General features: G+C 36.4%; 1 protein-coding gene across 3 annotated transcripts in view; it reads left to right on the top strand.

Moving 5' to 3' along the window:
* WDR11 (WD repeat domain 11) overlaps positions 1-19,728 on the top strand; it is a 37,607-nt gene that overhangs the window by 11,934 nt on the left and 5,945 nt on the right. For 2 of the 3 annotated variants that reach the window (XM_021398882.1, XM_021398881.1), the window contains exons 10-24: positions 156-332; positions 892-976; positions 5,826-5,932; positions 7,030-7,105; positions 8,260-8,368; positions 8,913-9,037; positions 9,381-9,528; positions 9,997-10,103; positions 10,596-10,710; positions 12,416-12,587; positions 15,257-15,365; positions 16,590-16,652; positions 17,628-17,693; positions 18,437-18,608; positions 18,816-18,911. In XM_021398882.1, the coding sequence (XP_021254557.1) occupies positions 156-332; positions 892-976; positions 5,826-5,932; positions 7,030-7,105; positions 8,260-8,368; positions 8,913-9,037; positions 9,381-9,528; positions 9,997-10,103; positions 10,596-10,710; positions 12,416-12,587; positions 15,257-15,365; positions 16,590-16,652; positions 17,628-17,693; positions 18,437-18,608; positions 18,816-18,911 (1,727 nt within the window). Of the gene's footprint in view, positions 1-152; positions 333-891; positions 977-5,825; positions 5,933-7,029; positions 7,106-8,259; positions 8,369-8,912; positions 9,038-9,380; positions 9,529-9,996; positions 10,104-10,595; positions 10,711-12,415; positions 12,588-15,256; positions 15,366-16,589; positions 16,653-17,627; positions 17,694-18,436; positions 18,609-18,815; positions 18,912-19,728 lie in introns of all 3 variants that reach the window. The other variant, XM_021398880.1, reaches the window with a different exon arrangement.

The following is a 19,728-nucleotide window of genomic DNA, read 5'->3' as shown; positions in this document are numbered from 1 at the left end:
ATCATACCAAGTTCAACATGAAGAAATTCCTCTTCAAATAAGTTTTGATAGTTCGTTAGGCCATTTGTAATTTTGCTTCTATAAACTCCTACGTGATAACTTCCTGTAACCCCAGATTAAAAGCGAATACTGAGAAGACCTTCAATTTTTAGCAGGACAAGGTACAGTTGCTGGAGAAGAGCAGTTGAAAAGTTCTTTTCTGCAAGAAGTTCATCTCAAATTCCTGCTGACTGGACTTCTTTCAGGGCTTCCTTTGCCTCCATTTGCTATCCGCATGTGCCCACCTCTTACAACAAAAAACATTAAACAGTATGAACCACTCCTCGCTGTTGGTAAGTCTCTTGACTGGTTTATTGATTACTCTGCAAATTATGTATTCTAGATTAAATACAAATACCGTTATTTATTAACAAAAGGTCATTATTCCAGGGATGAGAAAGCAAACTTACTTTAATGATGTGGTAAAATCTATGCATGGATTGTCCCCTAGGATTATTGATGAATAACGGTTAATACTCTTCCTTAAGACATTTACTCATCTTGAATCATCAGAACAAACAAACAAAAAAGCCTTCCTGTTTTCCCGCATCTGGGTACGTTGTGAAAATACAAGAAGAATCAAACGGGTTTTCCATAGGCTCTACAAATAAGTTCAGGAAAACGTGTTTGTTCAAACTGATTTTGCTGGCTGCAGAGAATCTTGGAGAGTATAAAATCTGAGGTTTGAGAGCTAGAAATCAAAATACCTTTCCTGAAGTTGGTAAAGTACAGTAGCTAAAAGAGGAAGAACGGAGAAATAGCTGTAAATCCTGCATTTTCACTAAAATACAGGATAGAAGAATAAAACAAGTCTGTATATTATATGATATATTATTAAATCATTTTTTATAGGTACAAGTAATGGCTCTGTGCTGGTGTTTCATCTTACAAGTGGACTGTTACACAAAGAGCTGAGCATCCATTCCTGTGAAGTCAAGTAAGAGTTTAATTCCTAGCATAATCCTTCAGGGAGACTAAAATTAAAACATGTAATGTCATCGAAGCAATGTGCAGTGTCTTATTTCATTGTTAATGACACCCAAGTAAATTGCCTGTTGAGTAGTCTGACCTGATGGTATCTTTTCTGCATATGAGCAGTAACGCACTGTCGAGATCAGAGTGAAAAATACATTGAAGTATAAATATTTGAATTTTTTCTGTTCCTCCTGATCCTGTGTGCATGTCAGCTCTTTCCCATTTCTTTAGTACATCCTGGTACTGGTGTCTTTTTAGCACAAGAGACTGTTTCAGTGTCTTATTTCTTGTCATGACTAACGTGCTATGTACTTTGAAATAATTCTGTTTTTTACAGCAGAATCTATTTCCTTTGCTCACTTGTGATATTGCTATTAACACAGTTCTAGTTCTCACCTAACTGAATTCAAAATAATTTTATCTTTAAAATCTTTCGAAGACTGTGAAGACTACATACAGGACTCAGGATTTAGCTATCCTAACTAAGGAATGGAGTCAGTTTTAAACCTGTTGTACATGGTGTTTTTTGTGTGCAAAATTAACTATTTGCGTAACTAATGGCAAAAATATTCAAGACAGTGCTGACCAGATATGTATTTCTAGACAGGGTTAACCACAGGAAATAATAAAATATTTTAGTAGCAATATTAATAAAGTTTATATCTGAGTTGTGGCTTGAAGCCTTCTTGAGGCCTGAGGTCTTCATTTTACTGGTCATTGTACAAAAACAGCAGAAGAATAGAGGTGTCTGAGAATAGCTAACCTAAGAGAGTTCATTATGTAAAACTGCTTTGAATCTGCCACCAAAATCACATAAGTATATTTGCATTCGTGGCGTGATTAGCAGACACTTGAAAAATAGAATTTCTCTTTCTGTTCTAATCGATTTGAGTGTTTTGGGTTTTTTTTTTGTGTGAGTGTTTCTTTGTTTAATACCATGAAGATAACTTAGAATATAAATTTCATTTTGTGTTCTGTTATGCAGCCTAGACAGATGCTGATTTTTTTCTCACTACAGCAACTACAATTCAAAGTGAAAACCACTACCAACACTTCACAGATTAAAAGATAATCATAATAAAAATAGGAAGAAATACACTTTTGAATACATATTGCTTCTTTCAGTTCTTGCAGGTTTCGTGTGTGATTGGAGGTATTGTTAGGAGGTGCTTTTCACATTGCAAAATCTCTGCAAGATTTAAAAAAACTTTCGGAACAAGTTGTCTCTCTGAGCAATTGTCCTCCCAGAGGTGTTATTTTTAGAACACAGAGTGATTGTGAATTTTGTTTAAAGCTCAGTCATTAAATCTTTTAAATATTTATTTTAGTTTCTCAATCCAGCTCTTAATGGCAAGAGTGACTTTCTACATAATCTTCAGAAGTTCCAGGGAACGCTTTAAGCAATGTAGGAAAAGGCACTGTGATTATTTTAAATTAGTATTCATGGAGTGCAACAGTTTTTCTTTCAGTGGGAATTCTTGCTTTACTTCTAAAATGCAGATAATTTGCATAATGCCTCTATTTCAGTTTTAACTGAAAACACACCTTCAGGGAACACCATTATTTTAGTATGTAGCTGATAATGCCCTGTAATTGTAACTCAGTGCCTTGTAGCACAAGAAGAAAATGCAATAAAACTCAGGATCGTTGTATTGGCAGCCGTCCTTTACATGTCAGTTGTGCTAAAATACTGGCCAATAAGTTGTCTGGATGCTAGCAGTTATGACACTTTTTGGAGATTTGTGCTCTTTTCTTCCAAGTTAGATTATTTGGCCACATGCTGATTATTTTTTTAATGTATTTCTGTCCATGGTTGTTACTTTGCAAGTTTTCCTTTGAGTTTAATTTGCTTTTTATTAGTAGTGCAAGGCAGGAGGAAGCAGAAATGCTTCAAAATCCACAGGGATGGAAAGTCAATCAGGCTAAGCTGGGAGCATAAGTGGGCAAAAAAAGGTGGAGATCATAGCATGTGTAGAAAGAGAAGAAGCTGTGAGCAGGAGTTCAGAGTCTTCCATTAGGATACAGACAAATATAATAATTTTTTACTGATAATAGGAATGTGAAGAAGAATGCAGTAGGTAATTCTGAGAACTGTTATTTCTTCTAAGTGGGGCAATTAATTTTTTTTTTGTAAGTTATTGAGGTAGAATCATAGGATCATTTGAGTTGGAAGGGGCCCTTAAAGGCCATCTGATCCAACTCCTTGGCAATGAACAGGGACACCTGCAGCTCGATGAGTTGCTCAGAGCCCTGTCCAGCCAGACCTCGGGTGCCCACAGGGATGGGGCATCTACCACCTCTCTGGACAGCCTGTTCAGTGCCTCACCACCCTTACTATATAAAACTTTTTCCTTATATCCAGTCTAAGGTAAGATAGGTGACAATAGTGCATCTTCAGCACAGAGGAAAATATATTCAGTGTGTGTACATAAAAATGCCCCACTGGCTATAAATAGAATGGCATGCAGGCAAAACTTGAGGATTGCTGAGTTACATCCAAGTTTTGGCAGTTGAGTTTACGCTCGTTCTCCTTTGGGAAACTGTTTCGCAAACATTCATCACCTTCTTGAAAAAAAGTTTCTTGCACAGAGAAGGATGAATGAAATGTTTGCTGCTTGTGCCATACGGATGTTGGTGTGCTAGATTCATTTCTGAGTGTCATCATTACAGGAGGTTGTGGAAAGGAGAAAGTATAAATGGGTTCAAAAAACAAGCGGACTGTAAAAAGTTCATAGATCTCCTAATTTTGTTTCCCTTCTCACCTCTTTCCTTCTTTTTTTGTAGTTAATTCAACTAACAACTGCCTTGTCATGAAGGCACAGCAGTTCTTTCCCAACTGTAAATGTCATTTGTTTTTTAATACGCTTTAGTCCACTCTATAATTTGTCTGTGCTAAAACTATTCATCAGAACAACTGAGTTTTACACCTGAAATAACTGAGATAAGCTGCATGTTTAGAGTCTCTGAATTTCATATTTTGAAAGAGTAGATCCTATCTAAGAAACGGATTGCAGCTGAACATAACTTGCAGTTCTAGGAGATAGTCGTCTCTTATGGAGAAATCTTCCAGATGAAATTACTGCAGTAGGGAAGGCATTCGTTGTTTTCTTCATTAGAATGTAAACCACTGTAGTCATTGATTTGGTGAATAAGTAGTTCCTTCAGATTTCTCAATTTACATGTATGGCAGTAACAAAAAATTGTATTGTTTCAGGTGCAAGCTGTCAGCTAAGCTGAGGTTTCTGTTTGATGATGGGTGTCCTGGGATTCTATTATCTTTATTGGTACTGACAGATGGCCAGCTGGCAGCAAACAAAAGGACTTCTGGTGTTAAATCTGAGCACATGAGTGAGGTGCAGAAAATGCCTCAGGTCTTTGAGTGAGAGTGGTGAATAACTATTGTCAAAAACAGTGCATTATGAGTATTCTTTGCTTTTTCCAAAAAAGGATAGTGGGATAATAGATGAAGGTTGCCAAGGTGTCAGAATTAATATTTCTTCCATTTCAGAATGCTCCCTGTATTCACAACTGTTCAGAGACTTGAAATGAGAAACATTACGGCAATCGTAGATTTCTGTTCAGTCCTTCCTGTAGTGTTTTGATTAATAATTGTGTATTTCTAGTGTTGATTGAAGTTCCTAGTTGAACTTTTGTAGGTCCTGATGGGATAAGGACTGGATTCTAAATTTTTAAACTTTTCTTGAGGACTTGGAAGCAATGCTTCACTTTTTTTTTTTTTAAATAGTTTGAATTAGGAAGATAAGAAAGATAAATATGGCTGTAGCTTGTGTGTATAAAATGTTATGGGAATGCTTTTTGCTTTTCCAGTTCTAAACTACCTTTACGTAACTTCTACTCCATGCAAATGGAGTTTATTGATAATAAATCATAAATATCTCATATTTCACACGTATTCCTACAACATGTGATGACTTGTAACAAATGGTGTAGTGGAAGACCTTGCTCTTCTGGAGATAGTTTTTAAGTAATCAGTGTTTGAAGGATTTGAAGAAAACCTAAACCCTTTTATCCCTGTTGAAATTAACTTAGGCAGAGGTATTTTAGAACAGTCTCAATTTTCTTTCAGATTAGTTCTTGATTTAATTCGCAGATAGAGCACTCAGATATTCCTGCTGGCAGTGTGTGTGGGCAGTAGTGGGGGGACAGGGCACTGGTATTCTGGAAGGCAGCACCCCGCTTCCCTCTCCATCCTGTTGTGGTCTGTGGGGTATCTCAAGAACTTGCCAAGCCCAGAGGTCAGTTCATTTCTGATAGCTTTTGAAATGTGTTCAGGGCCTCCCTTGTTTTGTCACTTTTGTTTCTCCGTTCTCTGGACGGCAAGATACGTGTCTCCTCACCCTGCTGTCCATATGATTATTTTTCCCTTTTTCTGTGCCAACAAAGCTGAGTTACGTGATGGTTCTTTCCATTTGGGAATCTTCTCCAGTGCTGAGTATGTGAGGGATTTTTGCACAAAAATTACCTGCACTCCTGACTGAAATTTTTGTTTAACCCAACAAGAACCTTATTGCCAGTGTTGTCCTAAAGGAAGGCATTTGTTTTAACTTAAACTAGTAACTTTATTTTTGTATTTATATCATAGTTGTAAATGCTTAGCTGCTTTCTATGCTTACAGTGTTTCCATAAAATGTAGAAAGTTACCTCTGTGGTGTTTTCAAACTTGAAGAATATGCCTGTAAAAAAAAAAAAAAAAAAAAAAAAAAAAAAAAAAGCTGTATTTTGCTCTAGGTATTTTCTGTCTATTTGAGTATTGCAGTTAATATGCTCCATGTTCTCTCTTTTGATCATAGGGGAATAGAATGGATCAGCTTGTCTGGTTTTATTTCCTTTGCCACATCAACACCGAACAACTTAGGGTTGGTAAGGAACGAGCTGCAGCTGGTGGACCTGCCAACAGGTTGGTGTTTCGTGAGACATCTGTACAAGAGGCTGACAAATTTACTGAGGAGTCACAAATAGAAGTTCTTGCTACTTTATTTTGTCATGACAACAGAAGGAGAAAAAAAAAAAAAATAATGTAACTGATTCTGCTCTTCCTTGTGAAAACCACATGGTGTGTTCCAACCGGTGCTCTGCAGCCAGAGTTGAAACAATACTTTCACAGAGATTCCTGTGGCTTGGACTAAAAGCATGTGTCAGTAGGAGCTCAGGAGCATTCACACAACATGGCTGTTAGTGGTGTGGCTTGTTCACAAAAGGCCTGTATTTCCAAATGTGCTTTGTCAGAGCCTAAGCCCGTTGTTTCAGGTTGCTCTTTTGAGTTTAATATTTTTGTCTTTGAGTTTTTGCGTGGTGTAACACACTTGTGTTTACAGATAAAATATACAGACGTGCATGAATGTAAAATGGGTGTTTTAGTAATTAAATAATAAAATGGGATGATGCTATAAAGGATTGGGAGGGTTAAAAATAAGCAACTTTTTAAAAGCTTTAGTTGCTAGCAAGCTTAACGGATTGTGTTTTTCAAACCGTCCAGTGAATGCCAAGAACATTTGTGGTTGAGTTCAATATTTGCAGAATACCAGGAGGTAAAATCTGAAACGTTAGACAGCGCTTTAGTAATAACTTTAAATTATTTTTGATTGTGAAAGACTAGAGTCATTTAATTTCTAATTGAAGAGCCTGAATCTTGCAATGCATGGCTAATTCTCAATTGCTCTATGTAGCATAAAGTGATTTTTTTTTAAAAAACTATGTAAAAGACTCAATTTTTGCTGCTGAAAGAAGCTATCCTTTTAAGTGACAATATTGCATACTTTTTCTTGATAATATCTTTTGTTCGTTTAAATCAAAGCAGAAAAGATGCGTCAGTTTCAGTAGTCGTGCTCCAGGAGCAAGACAGAGCCTGTGATAGGGTTTACATTAAGGTTTTGAGATACAGTATTACAGTTATGCAGGTCACTTGGAGATGTTCTAGGTCAGAGTGGTTAAGTGTTTCTCCTTTCCACCCATCACAGAAATTTTTGTGTTCATCAGATCATTCTTGTTTTCCAGGCAGGAGCATTCCATTTCGGGGGGAGAGAGGTAATGATGAGCCAGCTATTGAAATGATAAAGGTTTCTCATTTGAAGTAAGTAATTATGACTTTTCTGAAGTTAATAAATTTTACTAGATTGTATAAGGATCCTTACTGCTTAATAGGAATAACAAAAATATCAGGAAAAAAAAGAAAACACGAGTCCAGAAAGGATAGATAAGTTACAGCATTAAGAGAAAGCATAATTTAAAGTATTAGAGCAAAAGCAGTAAGTGTTTCTGTAGTAGACTTTCTCACACAGTTCAGAATCCAATCACAAAAGATTGCCTTGCTTTCCTGTATAAATGTAATTAAAACAGCGTTGAATTTAATCAGACGTTATCTCTACATTTTCATAGATTTTTCTTTAAAATGGAGGAAAAAAGTAAACTTCTCTAGCTTGCATAGGAATATTTTGGGAAGTGTTTATGTGATCAAGAGAATTTAAGTGTTCGACCATGTAATGGTCTTGCTAATATATGCTGTTCTATTTAAGAACAGCATTGGGCTTAAATGAAGAGACTACAAAAAGCTAAGTGAGAACAAGAAAGTGTAATTTATTTGAATAGAGATTAATGAAGTTGAGAGGAGCACATAAAGCTACAGAACCTGTCTGTATTTTCATGCAACGTGTGAAAAGTGGAAGATTGAAAGTGTTTTCCTAAATTAGCTGCACAGATGAAAGATCTGAAGACATGACTGACAAGTGGTTTAGTGTAAGAGGATTTAATGTTCATTTATCACTGGATTAGGGAAGTGCCATGTGTCTGGAGCAGAGAAATAAATCTATCCAAACTGCAGACTTGGTACACCTTTCTGATAGATTGTGCAGTCATCGACTGGGGCTGAATATGGCTAAATTAGAGGGGCTGCTGCTTTCTCTGGTTTCCTTCCCTTGTCTCCTCTACAGTAACTGAACAGTGCCACCAACCTAAGAGAAGTATCTAATTGTTTTAGCCTTGAAGGAGGACTTCATTTCAAACTGAGTCTTTAGCACCTGAGTAACTCAAGGAAATCATAAGCTTTGGATTGGGATTCGAGCCAAATTAATTTACTCTTGTCTGTCTTAGTTTTTGAGTTTTGGTTGTGTTTTTTTTCTTTTCAAATCAGTGCTTTATGGAATATGGATGTGGAAAACGTGTGAAGTAAAATGCTGAATTTAAAGTGGAATGATTACTTTTGACGTAGTAAATTCTTGTGTGTTTCAGGCAGTATCTAGCTGTAATATTTAAAGACAAACCACTGGAAATCTGGGATGTCAGAACATGCACTCTGCTCAGAGAAATGTCTAAAAACTTTCCTGCAGTGACTGCTCTGGTAAGGAACAGAGTCTTCCTTACTGTTTTTTACATGTTATTTGCTGAGAGAATATGAAAACCTATGAACATTTCTCCATCAGAATGTTGTTATATCTGTAGTATACATGTGCTTTCCCCCTTCCTTTTTTTTTTCCCCCATCCATTACCAAATAGAGGAAGTAAAAAGGAGATGCTTGCTAGATACTTGGTCTGACTTTTGGGTGATGAAGGAATGTGTCAGAGAAAGCAATCTTCACTGAAACCATTATAATTCACAGGAAGTTCCTCAGTAAGTTCAGAGAAAAAACACAAAAGAAAAAATGTATTTTACAGGAGGGATAGTGAAGCACTAGAACAGGCTGCCCAGGGAGGTGGTGGATGCCCCATCCCTGGGGATGTCCAGGGTTGTTCTGGGTGGAGTTCTGAGCAACCTGATCTAGCTGTAGATGTCCCTTCATTGTAGGGGAGTTGGACTAAGTGATCCTTAAAGGCCCGTTCCAACTCAAACGATTCTGTAATTCTATGATTCCTATTTTCCATTTTTCCTGAACAAATTTTTGCAGGAGTGGTCACCTTCTCATAACCTGAAAAGCCTGAGAAAGAAGCAGCTTGCAGCCCGCGAGGCCATGGCCCGGCAGACAGTTGCATCAGATACTGAAGTTAGTAGCGTCGAATCTTCTGTTATCAGGTATTTCTGATTCAGATGTAGTGCTGTGATTTATCAGTTGTTTGTTTTCCCTTGTATGCTGTTACTCTAAAAAATAGAATATTTTCAAGCTAATTGTTGAGTACATACTAGGCAAAACAACTTTCTTTGCCTCCCCGTTAGCTTTTAGATATGGATCTCTGATTTACTGCAGAATGAGAAAAAACTGCACCAAGTGGAACTAGTATCTGTTGCAGACCATTAGTTGCCTCATTCTTGAAGTTCTTTGCCCCCTGAACTTTTCCAGGAGTATATAAATGAATTAACTGTTGCAATTCTGGTTTTAAGAAACAAAGACTTCTGCCTCATTGTATTCTCTTTAAAGCTTGTTACAGGAAGCTGAAAGTAAATCTGAGCTGAGCCAGAACATTTCTGCCAGGGAGCACTTTGTGTTTACAGATGCTGATGGGCAGGTCTATCATCTCACAGTAGAAGGAAACTCAGTGAAAGACAGTGCAAGAATTCCTCCCGATGTAAGTTTCAATCTTTTATGTAATGCTAAGATACAATCCCAGAACTATGGAAAAGTTTATGAATGTATTTTCAGATTTACTACTTCTGATCTACATAAAAAGAAACTGAGAGCTCTCAAGTTGGAGAAACTTCATTTCTTTTAATTCCTTCTTTTAATTCCTACAAGTAGGAATTGTTTTATTTTTGTTTCTTGCTTTAGCATATGCTAGTACTGTGTTTAATAATTGAGGTCTGTCACATTAGCATTTCATTGCAATAGGAGATAGAAAACTGATTTCTGTTGCTTTAAATCCAAAATTTCCCATGGGAGTCACTGACATTGAATAGAACTCTTTCCATTTTTAACTAAGAAGCATTTGTTTTATTAATTTCATAAAAAATTTTAACTAAATACTGGGGTTGACATGTTTGTTACTATTTGACTTTACTTACTGTAAGATTTTATTCTGCTTCTGCAATGTTTCCAGGGAAGTATGGGTAGCATTACATGTATTGCCTGGAAAGGGGATACCTTGGTTCTTGGAGATGTTGATGGAAACTTAAACTTCTGGGATTTGAAAGCCAGAGTATCCAGGTATGAATGCAAATGTTGTCTGGCAAGCTTGAGATAATGAGTGTTAGAGTGGTTTTATTCCCTCATCTGTGTTCTTCACTGTAGGAGATCATCTCTGGTGTTTGAGGGGAAAAACAGAAGTATTTCAAAGTACAATTTCAGAAAATGCCTACTGTGATACAATTCTCTGCATTTTATTTTTTGTGTTTTCAGATGAAGTAACATTTTATCAAAGATTTAAATTTAGCTAGATATCATTCTCATGTGAAATCTGCCATGGCTTCTCAAAATTTTAAGTAACGTTAAGTGCCTGAAACAAATAACTACCTTTTTATTTCCATGACATTTTGGATAGCCAGGTGTGCCTATTGTGTGTATATGGATTGTTCTCCTTCTCAATTCCTAGTCAGTCTGTACCATATCATGAGTGTAGTATTCACAGAAGGGATGTAACTACCCACGATATTAGCTATAGCATGATTGATAAAAATTCTTGTGCTATACTGTTTCTAGGGGCATTCCTACACACCGAAGCTGGGTGAAAAAGATACGTTTTGCCCCAGGGAAAGGAAATCAAAAACTTATTGCAATGTACAATGATGGAGCAGAAGTTTGGGATTCAAAAGAGGTAAACATTTGCTGTGGTTCGTTATGTGCTTCTTTGCAAAATACCCATATTGCTTCTGAAAATCAGGAAAAGTCAAAGATTAAGTTTTACCTATTCATGATATCTAGCTGACAAGTGTGTAATAAAATTGTATGGCTTTTCTCAGAGGAGTTTTAGTTCCTGGAAACCATTTTTAAGCTGTCATCAGTTAGGAAGTACCTTTCACTCACAAAGCTGACAACATCTCTGAGATGCTCTTTGTTATTCTCTTGTGATGTTCTTGAGGCAGACATTCAAGATTGAAGGGGAAGGTTTCAATTTCAGAATTTTAATCTTTGGACAGTAGAGTATCATTAATATACACTTAGGAAATCTTTAGTAAAGGATACATATTCTTCAGTGCATAAATTTGATTTGTTAGGGAATACCAGCAAGTCAGGCAGTTGCTAATTAACGTTGTCTAACTTGTTGTTTTATTCAAAAATTCTATACTAAAGAAAAATGGTTCAGGGATCTTCTTGGGTTCTCTTGTTAGGTCTAGTGGGAGATTACAGTTACCATGGGGAAGGAAGCATAACTGAACTTTTATAACTTGCTCCCCTCGAGGAAGTTCAGGGTACCAAACAAGAATTCTATTTTTTTCCATTCATTCCATAGTGAGCCCTAGTTCTTAACTGAGACACTGAATTTGAGCAATAGGAAAGTCTCCACTGATGAGTAGAGTTAGCTATGAACAACTGAATTATGTAGGCAGAGTCAAATATATGAGTCCCTTCTTCAAGACCATTTGAGAAGTTTTGATGCAGTGGGATATTCCTCCAGTACGTTTACCCCTCATTTCTTAGGACAAGAGAAAGAATTTCCTACGTGAAAGCACTTCAAATGTATTCACAGTTTCAGCTGAAATTGTTCCAGAATATCTGTAGAAATAGTTTTACAGTCCTGTCCTTAGAACTTCAACTTTGCCTACAACCAGTTAACAGATATTTCCTTCTTAATTCCCTCAGTGATAGCAGTACTGATGCTCTGGAGTGGTTAGGAGTAATGTGGCATACAACTCTATGTTTGACTCTGGAATAAGTGAAGGGAAACAGCAGAATGCTGATTGCAGTGGAGGCTTTGTTAACATGTCCTTATATTTGCAATTGTAATGTCCTGTGGTATTACAGAAGGGTTGCAAAATGTCTGACTGCTGCTCAGTACTTAAAAATGTAGTTCAGTGGTTACAAACGTATCTCAGGTTTGTTGTGTTTTTTGTTAACAGTTAATCATCACATTCCCATAATGCTACATAAATATTATGTTCAAAAATATTTCTAGGCAAGTTCAGTATTTTTCAGGAAAGTTCATGACAGAGCATGAGTTGCTCTAGCATAAAAGCATCAAAGCAGAAGCAAAGGATTGGAATTGACAAAGGATTTCCACCTATTTGCCACAGAAATTTTATTTTGGGAAAGATAGCAAAAAGAGTTATACAGTTGTGCTCAAAAAGAATTTTTTTCTTAGTTATTGATTGGGGGAGAAAATATTGGTTCAGGGCAACTAAGTGCCTTACTTAAAGATTTGAACATTTCCAACTCTCCAGAGGAGATGGGGATTGAAGTGATTTATGACTAACTTCACATTTTATTGCAAATCTGGTGGCATGCCTCATGGGCATGTGACAGAGTCTTATACTGTATGATGGAGATCCTACTAAAAGTGAAAAATATCTCAACTTTTCAAGGTACAGATGGTGAGCAGTTTAAGAAGCGGAAGAAATGTGAATTACCGAATCCTGGACGTAGACTGGTGCACTTCAGACAAAGTGATCTTGGCTTCAGATGATGGGTGCATCAGAGTTCTAGAGATGTCCATGAAACTGTCGTGTTTTAGAATGGATGAACAAGACTTATTAGGTATGTTGTTTTCCATTTTGCTGTCCGCTGCTAGATATTTCATTTTGAGAGTGGACAGTAAAAATGTTTAACAATTTTAGTAGAAAATAAAATTGTCATATGTGGATGATTAGGTATCCCTGTGGTGTTGTTCATAGTTGCAACTGAAGTGAAACAAACTATGCAGATAAATGGTAAACACAGGAAATTCTGAGTTAGAGAATACTGTTTTTAAATTAGGAATCAGTTGAGTGCAGTGAGTTGCTGTCCAAAATGAGTAATGCTTTGTGTAAATTGCTGCCATACTTGATAAATATTTTTATTTGAATCTGTGTCAATTTTCATCTAAAAAAGCAAATTGAATCTGGTAAATAATCAGGTCAGTCACACATTTGGTTTGTAAAGAAACCTAAGTGATACTACCAAAAAGATTTCTGCACGTGCACGAGTCTGTTACTGGTCTGGGAATCTCCAAGTGAAAATTAAAACCAAGTCCCTGTCATGATTCAGTACATTACAGTTCCTTTCTGGTAAGCTGCTGACAACCCAGTGACTAAGGATCCTTGCTGGACTGACAGTTCTGTCAGCTGACATCCTTTGCTTTACTTACGACAGACCACACTGACAGTTATTACACAGTTGTATTCATGCTTGAGTATATTTGCACAGAATCTTCCCATAAATAACATATACTGCTTTTTTACTTCGTATTAAGTTTCTTCACCTGGAGGCTTAAAAGTATCAGTGTTGTTTTGTAAGCTGGCAACCATTTAGGTTACTTTGATTAAAATAAACTCTTTGTACTTCAGCTGTCAAACAAGCAATTTGGTCTGATGGCACGTTGTTTCTTGGACATCAAAAATCAATTCTCTTTAATCTTGCTGTAGCTAGGCATTTAGCCTTGTTTTCTTCTTAGTAGAAAAACAAAATCCTCAGAAGTTCATATATCGCAAGGCTTGCAATAGCCTGCCTGCTGGCATCGTGCAGGTAGATGTTTTTCAATTTCATATATCAAAAAATGTTTTCTAATTGGAGGGAAAAAAAAAAAGAAATTCTTCTGGGTTTTGAAATACTATTCATCAGAGTAGATTGTCTCGCAGTCTAAAATATGGCTTAAAGTACAGCTGAATGATAAGTTTGGGTCACTTATCACAGGAGGATGACCTGTGCATTTGACCTCCTGAGAACTTTTTTCAAGGTGAGGCCAGTCTGCTCTGCAGGGAGTCACACAGCAGGATCTGCACAGGAGCATCCTCAAAGGAAAAGGAGATTGAATCGCAAGAGTCAGTTTTACCAAGGAACATTACTAATAGCAAACTGATGAACATAAAACAGTATTCATTGGGTAAATAAATCTTTGGTGTAGTTACCTGAGTCCCACTTTTTCCAAGGCAGCTATACAGAAAGATTATTTTTCCGCATGCTCGCAGTGTCCTGTAGAAAGGAAAAGGAGAGTGAGTGTGCCCTGTGTCTGTGATCTTGATCCCAGAACAAAAGGCTGGGGGTTATGGGGAGGCTTTTCCTAGTGTCTTGGAGCTCCCTTTCTTTAGAGAAAGGCAGGATAGATTTTGAGGGCTTTCATTAACCATCTTCACCTACTTTGTTTTTACTGTTTTACTTGTAGCCCAGGCCATCTGTGCAGGGTCCCTAGAGCTTGTCAAATCAGGAAATATTTAAAATGCCTCATTATTGAACTGCTGAGGAATGCGGAGTTCTTTCCTTTTTTCTGCTGTTATAAATAACAGCTTTGGTTGTGATTTTTTTTTTTTTGTCAGTCCTGCCTTGACTCATTAATCTCCTTAAAGCCTATAGATTCCGATTCTGATGCTCATAAAAAAAAATAGCGATGCAGGAAATTATGGCGTGGAGTATTTGGGGAAAAACATCATTTATCACAGCCATTTTTCTAATCAAATGAATGTTCTGTAATATTGAACTGTAAAAATTAATGTTCAAAACCAAGCACGCAGGCATTAGGATATGCCAGGACTAAGGTTGCCTGCCTCCATGCTGTTAATAATCTTTTAATTATAAAAACACATTTACAGGATTCTTACGTTATTCCATACACATGGAGTACTGGAATTTCTGGATATTTATTTAATGTTGTAACTGGTTGATACCTGTTTTACCCATAAGTCACTGGGTATCAACAAAGTCACTGACCTCTGTATTTGCGTAACACAGTGCTATAATTTTCATCTTTTTTTCTTTGCAAATATAAGCAGTTATTTAACTTCACAACATCCCTTTGGGGGTGCTGGGTATTAACCTACATGGTATGTTGCAGAAGCTGTGATTGCAATTTGAAAGTAAAATGCACATTATGGTACATTTGGTATAGCTGTACTTACTTTCAAGCATGCCCTTGTGGCAGCAGTAATTATTATATATGGCTCTGCTCGATGTTAGTATGTTGTGTTCCAGAAGTCTATAACTAAATTCGATCTGGGATGTCCTGAAATTCTCATTTGAGCATGGCTGATAACCCTGTGCCTTCTACAAAATGTTGTTGCCTAAATGTAACAATAAGCTTTTATCTCTAGTAACGCATGCTGTGTATATATATGACTGTGTGACTTACGAGTCTCTTCTGGTGCTTACAAACAAGGTGGTACATTTAATGGTTTACTGAACAGAGTGTTATTGCACTTTGCCATTCAACAATGAATCTTCTCCATTTGTTTCAGAACCTGCGTGGTGTCCCTATCTACTGGTTCCAAGGGCTTCTTTAGCTTTAAAAGCATTCTTGTTGCATCAGCCGTGGAATGAAAAATATTCTCTAGACATTATGAACATGTAAGGAGATGGGTTTTTTTGAATTCTACTTGTACATCCTTTATCAATATTCTTGTGCAAATAACTCTTAGCAAACCTTCCTCACTCTTTGGGACAATCAGAAAGGTAACAGCTTCACTATGAAAGTAATAAACAGGAAGGGCTTTAAGGTCAAATATTGCGTTTCGTTTGACTTTCAGTAGCCCTTAGCTATTGAAAATGGATGTCTGCTTTAAGGTGCTGCTGCTGATTTGTTATTTACAGGTTTATATTACTTCAGAGATCAACAGTGTGTTCTCTTTGTGCAAGAAGTTAACTTAAGAATAGTCAGAATTGGTCTGTGAAGTGTGATTGAAGGTATCTAAAAGACATACTGTTACTTTTAGTGAGCTGTATTTCGCACTGTAGGGGAAGCACCTTTCCTTATCATTTATTACATTTGTTTACTGGTGGTGATCACTGACTCATTAAAAAAAATAGTAAATGCAATAAGTACATGCTCAAAAGATACTGCAGTGCATAAGTAGCAGTATGTACAAATTGTGCTCAAAGGTAATAAACACATAAGCTTATAGTATTTTCTTATTCAGTATGAATAAATATGAAGCATATACAACAAACAACTTCTTGACAGTAAGAGAACACTAAGTCATGGGATGAAAAATAAAAGGAGGACGAGTCAACTTCTTATAAAACTTTCATTGAAGGAATACATGGGAATTCATAATTCAGGTGTTGCAATGAGGATGAAATTACTACTAGAGGGACTTAGCAGTTGCAGCTGCTTAGGGAACATCTGTTTTGTAGAATGAGTAAGGCAGAGGGATAAGGATTGAAGACAAGACTGCAAAACAAAGCAGGAACGAGAGGTTTCACGTGTAAGAAACAGTTGCATTACAAGAATGTAATTGCTAAGCTTTCAGTTTTGGAAGGAGTGTAAGAGAGGAAGGTAATTTAATAGTGGGCTTGGTGTTGGCATTATCATTAATTTCAAGTGTAAAAAACAGGGAAAAGAAAGATTGGTTGCTCTGACTCTGAGGTGAATGAGAGCAGACAGTCTTTGATTACTGTCATGAAACTAGAGGCTAGACAAAAGCCTTGCAAAAAGACTTTCCATAGAAGTATACAAGATTGGTTTCATTTATCCATATATACTCTTGTGTTTTTTACTAACAATAATACACTTCCTTTACAGACAATGTGTCATGTCAGTAATGGACTTTTTTTTTTTTTCTTTAAATGTAGTGATTATCCAGAGGATGAAAATATCAAAAATCTGATTCAAGAGCAGCTGAATTCACTGTCAAAGTAAGAGTTTTTCCATTAATGTTTCAGTAAGGTATTGAGTTCATAGAAAGGAAGGAAAAAAAAAAGAAAAAAGAAAAGAATTATTTTAATATTCTCTCATTAAAAATAAAGCATAATACAGAACAATTCTTTTTTTTTATGTAGGCAAATTATCTCAAAGTAGTTTGTTAAATATTGACCCAACAGTCAAAATCTGTTGCTCTGGCTACAGTAAAGTCTGATGGAAGTCAGTACTGCATGTTTAACATTGTGGTAGTGACTGCCAACAAAAGATTTAAAGGTACTGATTAGAATTAGTGTGTAATCTGTAATTGGCTCATGACATGCTGTAGTTTGTTAATCTGTACTGCTTCTCCAAGGTTTGTTGAGGCATTTAAACTCTCAGAAGGAAAACACTTGTAAAAAATATGCTACTGATGGACTCCCAGCGTAATGTTCATGCTCACTGCTCTGCTTGCCTACAAACAGATTTTTGGCCTTCTCCTTAAACTGTGACAATTAAATTTGAAGCTTTTCCATTTTCCTTTTTTTTTTTTTTTTCTTTCATTTCATAGGATGGAAAAAAATAACTTAGAGTATTTTTAGCCACTTTGAAAAATACATAGAAGCTCTCACTTCATGCACTGCATAATTATGTAATTATTTGTAATTGAATTAATTTTGTGATTTGTAGTATCAGTGCAGGCTGAATTACAGCATTGTATACACCCTTGTGGTTGTCTCCTTTATTGCAAGAATAAGATGACAGACTTGCTGTTGGTATTTAAACAGGTAGAGTAACTTGCTCATTGCGATTATTACATGTCATTAATTGCTTGTTGCAATTATTTTGATAGATACGTTTTTTTTTCAGTTCGGAAAAGAAATTGTATATTTTTGGTTTTGATTTTTTTTTTTATTTGTTAGATAATACACATGCTAGCAAAAATCTTGCACGGCATTTTATAGATTTCTTACGGATTTCTCTTTTTGCAGTGACATCAAGAAACTTCTGCTTGATCCAGAATTTACTATTTTGCAAAGATGTCTCCTAGTTGCCAGGTAGCAGATACTCAGATAACTACATGAAATATTTCTGAATAAAATCCTGATCCGGATAATGCATACGAATATGTTAAAATTTAAGGTGTCAGCTAATTCTGTGTTAGCACAGTGCAGCTGCCGAAGTACTTTGCTGTGCATCTCTTAGAGTGTTTTGAGGACTGAAAATGAAAATGTCACATAACTGAGAGAGTTCTATTTGCTTACTGGATATACAGAATCTCCTTCGGTCTTTGTGGTGCTTTCATAAATGCATTTCTGCTCTAATGTATTGAACATAACACTTGTACAGCACCCCGAGGCATAATTCAGAACTTCACAACATAGAATAGATTACATGTAAACAGGGGAGGGCTTATTTTTTAATTTCTTTTTTTTGGGTGTGGTGGTGTTCTGTGTCTGTGTCCAGAGATGTATTTTCAAACAATTTTTAACAGCTTTCTTTTAGTTTATAAACAACATTGTTGATTAAGTGTAAAATTACAATTAAAAAAAAAAAAAATCCACTACTTACAAGCTGAACATTCAGTGAGTTTATTTGCTGTTGTAAAAGTCTTTTGGCCAACTTCTTACCTATCTTCCTGAACATCGTTCTGGAATCTTTTCTCGTAGTTTGTCCCATTGGTAACGCAAAATTGTGTCCACAATAATGTAAATTCTTTGTAAAAGGACATTTAAAATGTATAATGTTTCTGTCTTAAAAAATACAATCGTGTTTCTCACGCTGAATTCTGTTTTCTCAGACTGTATGGGGATGAGTCTGAACTGCATTTCTGGACCATTGCTGCCCACTATCTGCACAGTTTATCCCAGGAAAAACCTGCAAAACCAACAGATGCAGTTATCCTTCAAGAACAGCTGGTTAATCCATTGGATATATGCTATGACATACTGTGTGAAAATCATTACTTTCAGGTATTCCAAGGAATCAAAAATTATGCAGAGAAAAGCCCTAAGATGTATATTTAATTTCTGTTGTAAGCATACAACTCTCAATTAAATCATTCTCTGTTATTTAAATAGGGAGTTCTTGGAATTCCCAAAATATTTCCTTGTTTTCTTAATTGCTTGCTTCTCTCTCGTCTCTTAGTCTTACATTCTTAATAATTCTTCTCCATGCAGAAGTTTCAACTTGAAAGGGTAAATCTCCAGGAGGTGAAGAGATCAACCTATGATCATACCAGGAAATGTGCTGACCAGCTTCTTCTCTTGGGCCAGGTTTGTGGGTAATATTTGAATTTTTTGTCCTTTTTCTCTGTCTTATATTCTTACCCTATTCAGCTAAAGTTATGTTTGTTTGTCTCATGTTGTTTCATCCCATTACATACCTTTTGCTGTCTTAATGCATTATTACACTGCAGCCTCCATGTAATTACATGGTATATTATAATGCATGTATCATTTTCATGGGAACCTTATAAAGACCTTTCCTTGTATCCCTGGGACTAGAAAAGGAAAAAAATTACATTTTGAATTACCCAGAAGTCTAAATAACAGTATCTTTGGTCTAACTCAGTCTGCACATAGTACTCTCATTTTAGCTAATAACAGGCATGCCTAGGCTTTCACTGCAGTGTCTCTGATCTGGCGGGTCTGTACTGAGCAGTGAAACACTGTAGAGAGCTGCTTACTGAGACCCTGATATAAATAATTTGAATCTAAATGGCTTCTGTACCACTGCATGTTTGAGCACGTCAGTAAATACATGTAAAAGATGGCGGAAATATTTAGTCTCTGCTATCTGAGGATGATCTGTAAATGCCAGTTTATTAAGCCACTGTGCTGCATTTTAATATGTATTAAATGGGGCTTTTCATTATTTCTGTAAGCTATCTGATTGACTTCACCAAGTTGACCTCTGTAAGTACCTCATTACAGTGAAGAGGCAGAAGTGGCCTGCCTGTGGTGGTTCACTCCATTCAGCAGCAGCTGTGTGTAGTTGGTGGATGAGCCTCCCTGGTTCAGCTGTTGAACAGCTACTGTAGAGTAGATGGCTGTCTTCTTGAGGTGTCTAACATCTAAATGGATGAATTCC

The sequence above is a fragment of the Numida meleagris genome, chromosome 5 (genome assembly GCF_002078875.1).
Source record: "Numida meleagris isolate 19003 breed g44 Domestic line chromosome 5, NumMel1.0, whole genome shotgun sequence".
NCBI lineage: Eukaryota > Metazoa > Chordata > Aves > Galliformes > Numididae > Numida > Numida meleagris.
The sequence above is the reverse complement of the archived record's forward strand: the minus strand, read 5'-3'. Positions and strand labels throughout refer to the sequence as shown.